Below are 10761 nucleotides of genomic sequence, written 5' to 3'. Positions count from 1 at the left end.
GCTTTGTGGTCAGACTTAAAGAAAAAAAAAAAAAAAAAAAAAAAAAAAAAAAAAAAAAAAAAAAAAAAAGAGAGAGAGGGGGAAAAAAAAAAGGAGTTGAGCACTTTACCGATAGAAGATGCTAAACAAAAATAAAAGTCCTACAATGTGAAAGGATGAAGACCCTCAGAGTAGGAAGAGCAAGGTACAGGTCCTCTTCTCCTCAGTCTCACTCTGCTGCATGAAATTTCCAAGCTTCTCCCTCATTGGACTATTTAGCTTGAAATTGCAAAATAAGATGGAATCATCTGTTGCAGTTGCTTGCGATTACCAGGCAGTTTCAAGCAAAGCATCATCTTCTTATGCCCATCATCTGCTTATCGGCAGCTGCCCAGAGCTCTTCACTGCAGCTTGCAGCCAGCCTGACTATGGAGATTCACTTGCAGCACTGGACAGTAGAATGAAATAACAGACTCCTTGTCTTGGGAACTACCATCATCGTTCCCTTAGTGGGGGAAAAGCCCCCCTAAGAAACCCTTAGGGATTTTCTTTTCTTCCTGAAAAGAAAACAGCTAAGTCCAGTCAGAAATTGGACCTCAACCTTGAACATTCTGTGATTCTGTGAAATGTCTCCTATTGGGCTAGGAAGAAAAACAGTATTTGGCATGTAAGTGAATGAGCTATGGGCATTGGAAACGGTCTGTTTGGCCTGTGCATACTTGCTATGCAATTTAACAAGAAGTGAGCAGTAGTACTCAAGGGATCTAGCACTTGCTAATGGGATAATAAATGGTGACCCCTTCTGTAACTCATTTAACTGACAGAACTTGTTACTTGATTCATTTTCAAAAGTGTCAATAATGAGAACATTAAAAGACTGTAATGTACATTCTCCCTTCTGCTACTACTGTGAAGAGACAGTAATATATGCTGCAAGACAGCATGTTATTGCAAAGGTAGAGCATGAAAGCATTAATTTAGGTACTGTGTAACAAAATAAAAGAATGCTAAAGGAGCTCTAAGAAGTCATACAGATTCAAAAAAAAGAGGCTGCAAAACAGCAAATGAGCAAATTCTTGTTTTGTAGAGTGTGGAGGAAAAGGAATTTATCCCTCTCCCCCCCCCCCCCCCTTTTTTTTTTTTTGATGTACGTAGGTATTTCTAGCTCTCAGGAATCAAGGCTTCATGCCTACTTTCAAGTATTTTAAAACAGAGTGTTTCTTTGAAGTCTTTTGTCTATGCTCTAACATAAATGCAGCATTGCAGTTCTTACCATCTTACAATTAAAATAAATACCAGTTTTGTTTGTAATTCATTTTTCTATTACTCATCCTTTACTATGAGACAGAAATTCGTTGTGTCTTAACTCTAGCTAGTTCTTAGGGCAGGAACAGATTTTCTGCTAAGCACAGCAAGGAGCATAGTTGTGGTCAATGAATAGTTCTTTCTGCTAATTTTCTTCATTTTAGCATAATTATTTCTGTGCTGTAATTCCAGCCTTCTCTCTATTCCTAAAAATTACAAAGCATTTCATTTCTAAGGAAAACTACTAAAAATACTTGTATGCTCCCTTGACATAGATTTCTAATTTACTTTCCATGCAGAGCGGACTGGCCCAAAGACCAGTTTATTCCACCCTATGTCCCTCGCTTCCGAAATGGTTGGGAACCTCCTTTGCTGAACTTCATAGGAGCTCCAAAGGAACAGGAACTAAATCATCTGGCTGAGTCTGTGGCGAATGTTGCAGAGCAGCAGAGGAAACAAGAAATGAGAAGACTGTCAACTGAGGTAGGCTATGCACTATAGAAGTAAGCCCTTCTTTAAGTATTTGTTTTCTAAATTCTAATTAAATGACACTCCTTCCTCAGGAGGTTTTCCTACCTCTGTTTGGAGAAGAATCCAGGCTCCTAAGATTTGGTTTGATTCTTATGCTTTCAGATGCAATTGGTTTTGACTGCATATGCAGTAGGCAGAATATGGAGCAATGCGTGTCTTCATCTTTCTTATCTTCGAATGTGCATCCATGTACAAGCACATAAAAAAATTAAAATCAGAGGAACGATTTCAGAAGGGTTACCTGACTGCCATTTGTGCTTCAGAAAGATATTGCTTGTAGTTGCCATTTTTGGCTTTGAGCAGGATTCATCTTTCTGATGTTGAGTTATTGCAGTGAGCATTTCTCTGTGCAGGAGTGACTGCTCTTCGGCCTTTGGCAACACATAACCCTGGAGAGATGCCTGCTCCTTCATAGGTGTGTTAGGAGACTGTCAGTACACAGGGATGTGATCCAGAGATGGCAAAAGCTAGGGAAGAAAAGCCATTTGTATTTCATGAAACTTTCATTATTAAAAAAGATGAAAAATCGGAGCATTTTTGTGGTTAGAGTATTTGTCTCGAATATCGTAGACCAGTGTTCAGTCATAGGCAGGTTGACCTGAATTCACAATATATTGTATAACTGGCTGCTGGGGGGTGACTTTCCCTTCCAGAGCAATTCCTTGCAGTGGAGATGAAGCTTTCTCCAAAAGGTTAATCCATACTTCCCATTAAAAATCTTGTCACAATAAATTCTGTTTTGAAGAAAATCTTCATTTGCTTAAAAAAAAAGAATGGATATAGAGATGATAAATCAGTGTAAAACTTCTCCCAAGCAATTGAGGCTATCATGATTTGCATTTGTTTACTTAAAATAAATTTGAGTTTGTCTGATAAAATATACAAGAACAAATGAAGGTAGTTATTGTCTGTGATTTATTTTGAGGAAAAAAAATATTTAATAAGGATACTGAGCACAGCTATATAAAAGCTAGCCATTGCTGTAACCCCCTTCCCTATATATGTCCCCCAAATTCCCATCAAACATTGTCTCATAGTTTTGCTGCTGTCCTATGTTTCTTATGCAACTTTTCTGATCTCTTTTGTGTTTCTTTGAAATAGAAAATATGAAAACAACAAAAAAAAACCCTTTATCTACTTTCACTGCTGTGTGAAATATGTAAAATAGTACTGATAAAAATATCAGTATTATTTCTTGTGTTCTGATGATTGTAAAAATTTTCTGTAACATTTTTATGAGTAATAAGTTTAAAATCTTGGGGGAAAGTAAGAATAAGACTCTTTGTATTGGTCTTCAAGGGAAAAAAAAAATCAAGGGCGAGATTTAAGGCTATGGTTCTTGACTCTGCTGCTTGGTCTCGGCCAAGTCCAAATGGAAAGGTGCCAACTTTGGCACCTTGGCCTCCTATGTGAGGTCTCCGCGCAGCAGCAGCTCCAGGGCAAGAAGCTTGGAGGTGCTTTATAGCTGCAGAAAGCTGTAGGTGCTCAGCTGGAAAGAGCAATGCGAGTGTAAAATGTTATTGTCTGCAGCAACCCGTCTGTCCTATAGCAAGGGATGTCAGAGTGGCTGCCTTAATTGTTCGTTCATATATCTCAGGTGGTATAGCACCATACATACTGCTGCTGTGGCCACTTGCTGGCCTTTATTACTACCACTGATTGATCTGGCTCCTAGCAAAACACATCAGATACCTATGATTTTTTTTTTATTTTTTTTTTTAAACTTTGCCATGCTGGAATCTGAATGCTGCAGTCGCACACACGGTTTGTGCCAAGGAGGGATTCAAGTTGCAGTCACCTCCATGGTGGTGACTTCAAATGGCAGCAAAGCAACGGGGAGCCAGTGATTGCAGTCCATTGAGGCTGAGGCAGTGCAAGTAATTTCTGTGTGAAATAAAACAAATTTCTGCTCCCCGGGTATCTTTCTGCTGAAATGTATAAACTAGCTGACACTTGAGATTTTCCTCAAAGAGGGTTTCATAATGTATTTTTAAAGAATATTCTGCATATATGAGTTTCTTTGTTCTTTTCACTTCACAAAGCCTCGGCACCACAAATAAATGTCTGTAGGCAGTAGGTCTCTGATACATAAATGTAGTGGGTGACTCTTCTGTAGCCACACACTGAGAAAAAAAACAGAGAGATTTGAGATTTTCCAGTGAGGCTCAGTTGCTCTAACTTGTGCAATGAGATGATGGCATGAGGAGAAAGAGTTGTAAAAGGAGGAACATCTGTATAATAATCTTCAGAAATTAAGTGGAGATTAATTTATTTGGGTCAGTGAATTTTAAAGTAGTACTTACTGCAAGCAGCATATTGTTGCCAGGTTTAAGATTGGGCATTTGTGAAAAGCTGCTATTTAAAAAGAATTTAGAATTTTGAAAGGGTCATATGCCTATTTAGCTCATATAGGTTCTTGTAGTAAACATATTATTTAATTAAAATCCTTAATTACACTGAGTATCACTTTCCTTCTTGCACTGACTTCAGTTATGTTAAATTGGAGGGTGACAGAAATAAGGCACAACTTATTGCAGAGGCTTTATTTCTTACCAAGGCTTAGTGTTAGCTTGCTAGAGTTTTCTGCCTTAAAGAGTGGATTTAGAATAAAAGCTCAAAGCAGTTTCTGGATGTAGTTTATTTTAAAGCCATTCAATCGTTGTTTGCAAGTTCTGTTGCTGTCTTGATATCTAAAAGATGACATGGACCTTGCCCCAGAGAACTGTTTTTTTCTAAAGAACATCCCCTGCAATATTAATGCAGCACGATGACTTAGGGAAGAAATTCTTTTATTCTCCTCCCTTTGATCTCTCTGTTTGTGTCGGAAATGCAGAAGTTATTAACTTTTCATGGCAAATCCACGAGCACCTGAGAACAGGGGCACGCAGATGCTGCCAGGGCCCCTGGCGCTCCTGCATTAGGTGCAATGAGCCAAGTGCTGTTGGCGTGCAGGTGACACTAATCCACTTTGTGGCTTTATGGCTTTTTTTTTTTTTTTTTTTTTGTCTTGCAGCCTCCTGGCGTTCCCGACTACCCTCCATCCGACGGGTATGCATTCAGTAACACCGCGTACAAAAGAGGGCCTCTCCTGGACCAAGGGGCCGCTGTCGCTGCCTTTAAGCAAACTGTTAGCCGGCACGTAGATAGGTAACACGGAGTCGATGTCCTACGTGGTGCTGTGGATAACTGTCCCAACTTAATGCTGCTGGGGTGGAGGTGTCTGCAATTGACTCTGGTTTTCATTAGGAAGTCACTCTGGTTTGCAGTGGGTGTTTTGCTTTAGTCTCTTTAAGGCACATCTTTAAGACTCTTCCAGTATATCCTCCTTGGTAATCCCCTCTTTGTGCCCTGTAAATTGATGCTTTGGTTAAAAATGATGTAGTGGAATTTCAGTCTGTCAACATGAATCAGAACACTGAATCCTCTTGTTTGCATTTTAAATTTTGTTTTTACATTTTTTCACATTTTTTGAAAGATATGCTTTGATCTTTATGAAGCTACAAAGAATTACAAATCTACTCTGAGATTTATCTGTCATTGTTTTGAATGGTTGTTTGATTTGTGAAGCTACTCACTTTCTGCTCCTTGGTGTTCTGCTTTATTTGTTTTCTGTGCTGGTGCAGAAACAGCCACTTTGAGAATCTGATCACTTCTGCTCTTTTCCCAGTGTGTAGTTACACAAAATGCTCTGAAATGTTTGCATAGCAACCAGAGTCTTTTTGCACATCCTTTTTCATCCCCTCTGTGTTAGCCCAAATCCAAATAGCTTAAGAAGATCAAGTGTACTGATACTTGCAATCTCAGCCTTGGGTGTATGGGGAATTTATCTCAGGGCAAGCTGTGGGAGTAAATCAATAAGGCAGAGCTGGCATTCCTCCCCCATGCCAAACAGTATTCCTTATGCACCATATGACCTGTACGTTTAGTTTTTCTGTCAGGGAATGTGTTTAGGTTAAGCTTTGGGGGTAAGATTATTGGCTTAACGAAACAAAAACAAACAAAAAATCATTGTTTTAGCTATTTTGATGAAAAGTATTGCACATGTGGGTTTGAGACATGTGCCAAAAGATTCTTATGCTAATCTGCATGCAAACAAGTTCCCCCATGCTGTGGAGGATGCAGATTTGATTCTTTCTGAGGTTTGTTTTTGTTTTGTATTCTTAACAGCAGCAATTGTGGTCATCTGTAATCTTTTTCTCAAACTTTCTTAGTCTTTGGGCTCTTCACTCAGGGTCATTCAGCTTGCAATCTGGATGATCTATACTAAATTTCCTTTCTTTTTTATCTGCAACATGATAAGGCCTGTTTTGTTCTCCCAGAGTAAGATTATTCCTTCTTAGTGCCTTTGTCTCTATTTCAGGTTTCAAGAATGGTACTCACCCCAATGAGCTGTAGATGGTGTCAGTGTATCTGGCAGCATCTGAACTAGTCATTCAAGCCCCCTTTGTAGCGGGCAGAGAGAAAGGCTGCTCCTGAGAAGTAGGCCGTGTAACGTGAAATTGGTCTTTTGAAAGACCTGAAACCAGAGGTACCCATTTCTCACCATTGACTGCAGGAGGGAGTCTAGATGGCTAGTGCTGATGCAAACATCTGCAGCCCGTGGTTATCTGCCAGCCTGTCCAGCGCCACACAAACCTTCTCATTTGCTAACTGGCTCTTGAGATGTGCAATATGAGCCTGGCAGGAGCTCTTTATGGGGGAAAGCTATTAATATGTATTACTATAAGTAAGTTCAATTTGAAGATAAGTGTTAAAGCAACTGCGAGGAAGCAAGTGGTAGGGTAGGTTCAGGGAGGGAGAAATAAAAGCTGACCATTTCAACAGCTTTTTGACCTTTATTTAATCACAGAGGACTTCATATTCAAATGTCAAGACCTAGAGTAAGACATATTTTCCTTGAACAGCTTTAACTATCAGGATCTTAAATTGCCAATGCATTATTATGGTCCACTTGGGCCTTCTGTGTTCAAAGCTGTGTCTGATGCCATCCAATATAGTCTGAATGTAATTCTTCAGCAAGTTGTGTCTGTCAAAATAGCATACTGTGTGATTTATTTTTTTGCTGTTATTTGTGGAAGTGGACCCCTGAAGGCCCTATAATCCACAAGATTCCCACATGGCATGCAGAGGACAGTAAAGAGTCACAATTACAATATATTCAGTGGGTTACAGGAAACACAGTGGAGGATGGATGGAGGAAAGCACTGAGAATATGTTAGCTCCAAGAAAACTGGCTCATTTAGCTAGTCTTGAATAGTTATGGTGCATTCCAATTTTGCAGTCACCGGCCTGCCTGTGTCCTAGGGATATTTCTGTTGATTGCAGCTGAGTTGGGTAAAATATGAAGCGTAAGCATTTCTTTGCAAATTCTGCCTGAGTTAGAGTTCTTGGAGCGATCAGGATGATTAGCTTCAGGTTTCCAAGCACTGAGTTTGGAAAAGCAGCTTAACATTAAAAGTAGCTTCAGAAGTACTTTAATCATAAGCCTAAAATGGTGAGAAAGCACTTCAAAATTGGAGAAATTTTGAGTGGGTGGCTGAAAAGTTGGGATTACTCACCTGTCTTTTAACTTCATAACAGCTATTCTGCAGGCAGTGGTTCAACTCGTATTTTTCTTTCTCCCTTTAAATGCTTTTAGTGTTTTGTCGTTCTTTCAAAATGACACGTTTTCAATCTGAATATGACTGTTCCTTTGTTCTGCTCTCTGAGTCAAGTGAGACAGTTCTCCACAGCCACGCAATAGCTAGGAAACCACTGGAAAGTCCAGGTGTGCCGGGGAGCCATGGTCACCCTGAGAACATCAGCGATCGGATCCATTTATACCCCTGTGCTGTGATGTTGTATGCAGCCTTTCATGTCATTGCTTGTTGTAATCTTTTCAATATATTATATATTTTCAACTTCACTATATGTACAGATTTGGGTTGTCACTTGCAATAGGTGAATAATAGTCCTCTTTCTTTCGGATGTTCTTTGAGGGGGGAGGGACATTTCTGACCTTGAAGTAAAAGTACATCAAAGAAAATAATAGCTTTTCTCCCAGTGTGGGTTTGAACAAATTTGAACAGATCTTTCCTCAAAGAAACAGAGAGCTACTAAGGTGTGCTGTGGTATACTTCATTCTACAATGAACCCTATTCTTAAATATCTAGAAATTATTTTTCATTTTTAGCTGTATAACAGCTCAGGTTTGTTAGTATTTATAATATCTCATAGTCAGCTAGGAGAATTGACGTATACTAGACTTTTTTTTTCTAGTTAGCAATTTTATTCCATTAAAATTAATGCCTAAAAGTTATTAATTTATATGTGAATTATATTTGAATTTTACTTTGTGATGAAGCTAGAAATATAATTTAATTGAAAACAAAAGATTGTACAAGATGGTTTGTCCAAAAAGGCAATCCCAGTGTATTCACTTGCTTTTAAGATAACCTAAAGTAGTCTCATGTAGGAAAACACACTAAACTAGTGTTTGTATTTATCTTTATGCAATGACATCTCCTAATCCAAGTTATCATACATATTGCAAGCTATGAATTGATAAAAATCCCCCAGTTTGAGTTACAGATAACTCGAATGCTTTTTTCTTTTTATATGCATGTAGATATATATTTTTTTGCTTTGAAAATCAGTGTATTGTGAATGGTCAGCATTACAATAGTGTGATGTCATGATGTCAGGGTGGGATTTTTGTTTAAGTGTCTTGCAGGTTGTTAAAGAAGATGTTTTATTTTTATTTGTCTGAATGCCTCAGTGAAAAATACTGATCTTTGCTTAACAGAAACTACGAAGCACACAGTAAAGCACAGCCCAAGAAATATGCCAAATGCAAGTATGAGTTTATGGCAAGAAACAACAGTGAGCTTTCTGTCCTGAAGGATGAGATTGTGGAGGTAATTTTTTTGCCAAGAAAATACAATTTCACAAACTCACAGAATAGTTGAGGTTGGAAGGGACCTCTAGAGAGCTAGTGCAACCCCCCTGCTCCAGCAGGGACACCCAGAGCATGGGACACAGGGTCACATCTAGGTGGGTTTGGAAGATCTCCAGAGAAGGAGACTCCACAACCTCCCTGGGCAGCCTGTGCCAGGGCTCTGTCACCCTCACAGTGAAGAACTTCTTCCTCACCTAGCGATGGAACTTCCTGTGTTTCAATTTGTACCCATTACCCCTTGTCCTATCACTGGCCACCACTGAGAAGAATTTGGCCCCATCCTCCCTACATTCACCCTTCATGTACCTATACATATTAATCATTATCCCCTCTCAGCCTTCTCTTCTCCAAGCTAAACAGGCCCAACTCACTCAGTCTCTCCTCATACGAGAGATGCTCCATTCCCTTAATCATCTTGGTTGCCCTCTGCTGGACCCTCTCTAGAAGCTCCTCATCCCTCTTCTCCTGGGGAGCCCAGAGCTGCACACAATATTCCAGGTGCAGCCTCAACAGAGCTGAGCAGAGAAGCAGAATCTCCTCCCTCACAGTACAGTACAGTAATCTGTATTGGTGCCTGGAGTGCCCTGCACTTGTCCTTTGTTGAACCTCAGGAGGTTCCTCTCTGCCCAACTCTCCAGCCTGTCCAGGTCCCTCTGAATGGCAGCACAGCCCTCTGGAGTGTCACCCACTCTGCCTAGTTTGGTATGATCCACAAACTTGCTCAAGGTGCACACAGTGCCCTTATCCAAGTCACTGATGAACAAGTTAAACAGCACTGGGCCTAGTACTGATCCCTGGAGGACACCACTGGCCACAGACCTCCAAATAGACTTGGCCTCATTTATCACCACCCTCTGAGCTCTGCCATATGGCCAGTTCTCAATTCACCTCTCTGTCCTCTTGTCCAGTCCATACTTTCAGCGCTTTCCTATGAAGATGTAATGGGAGACGATGTTGAAAGCCTTGCAAAAGTCAAGGTAGATGACATCCACAGCTTTCCCATCATCCATCCAGGCAGTCATCCTATCATAGAAGTCTATCAGGTTCGTCGAACATGACTTGCCCTTGGTGAATCCATTCTGACTACACCTGATTAACCTTCTTTTCCTTGATATGCCTAGAGAGGATCTCTAGGATGAACTGGTCCATCACCTTTCTCAATGGCAGAGGTGAGGCTGACCAGCATGTAGTTTCTTGGGTCCTGCCTAAATAATCCCTAACCCAGTCATCCTTGACCAGTGGAAAGTCTTTCTCTCTCCTGATTCTCTCTTATATCTGGGCACTGTAGTTCATGGGGATTAGCCCTAGCAGTAAAGAGAGAGGCAAAGAAGGCATTTAGTAACTCTGCCTTCTCTGCATCTTCCATCATCAAGGCACCCTCCCCATTCAGCAGTGGACTATCATTTTCCCTTGTCTTCCTCTGCTGATGATATATTTGTAGAACATCTCTTGCTGTTCTCCCTGACATCTCTTGCTAATTTTAATTCCAAATGGACCTTGGCTTGCTTTGTTGCATCCATGTATTCTCTGACAGTGTTCCTATATTCTTCCCATGTGGCTTGGCCCTTCTTCCACATTACGTATGTGCTCTTTTTCTCATTAAGCTCACCCAACAGCTCCTTGTCCATCCACACAGGTCTCTTACCCTCTTGCTCGACTCCTTTCTTATGGGAATGCACTGATTCTGAGCTTAGAGAAAGTGGTGTTTGAATATTAGCCAACTCTCGTGGACTCCCTTTCCTTCTAGGACCCTGGTCCAGTGTATTCCTTCAAGGAGGTCCCTGAAGAGGACAAAGGTAGCTCTCCTAAACGCCAGGGTTGCAGTCATAGAATCATAGAATCATAGAATGCCGACGGTTGGAAGGGACCTCAGAGGTCATCGAGTCCAACCCCCCTGCTCAAGCAGGGTCACCTAGAGCACGTGGCACAGGGCTGCATCCAAGCGGGTTTTAAAGATCTCCAAAGAAGGAGACTCCACAACCTCTCTGGGCAGCCTGTTCCAGTGCTTT

General features: G+C 40.7%; 1 protein-coding gene across 1 annotated transcript in view; it reads left to right on the top strand.

Annotated features, from left to right (window-relative positions):
• The window catches only part of EPS8 (epidermal growth factor receptor pathway substrate 8), a 96595-nt gene that overhangs the window by 65970 nt on the left and 19864 nt on the right, over nucleotides 1-10761 (top strand). Inside the window, exons 15-17 of the mRNA XM_026037113.1 lie at nucleotides 1584-1767; nucleotides 4829-4962; nucleotides 8600-8711. Of these exons, the coding sequence (XP_025892898.1) occupies nucleotides 1584-1767; nucleotides 4829-4962; nucleotides 8600-8711 (430 nt within the window). The remainder of the gene's footprint in view (nucleotides 1-1583; nucleotides 1768-4828; nucleotides 4963-8599; nucleotides 8712-10761) is intronic.

Source organism: Nothoprocta perdicaria, unplaced genomic scaffold (genome assembly GCF_003342845.1).
Source record: "Nothoprocta perdicaria isolate Ctin4 unplaced genomic scaffold, notPer1 scaffold_190, whole genome shotgun sequence".
NCBI lineage: Eukaryota > Metazoa > Chordata > Aves > Tinamiformes > Tinamidae > Nothoprocta > Nothoprocta perdicaria.
This window is presented reverse-complemented; position numbering and strand designations above follow the sequence as displayed.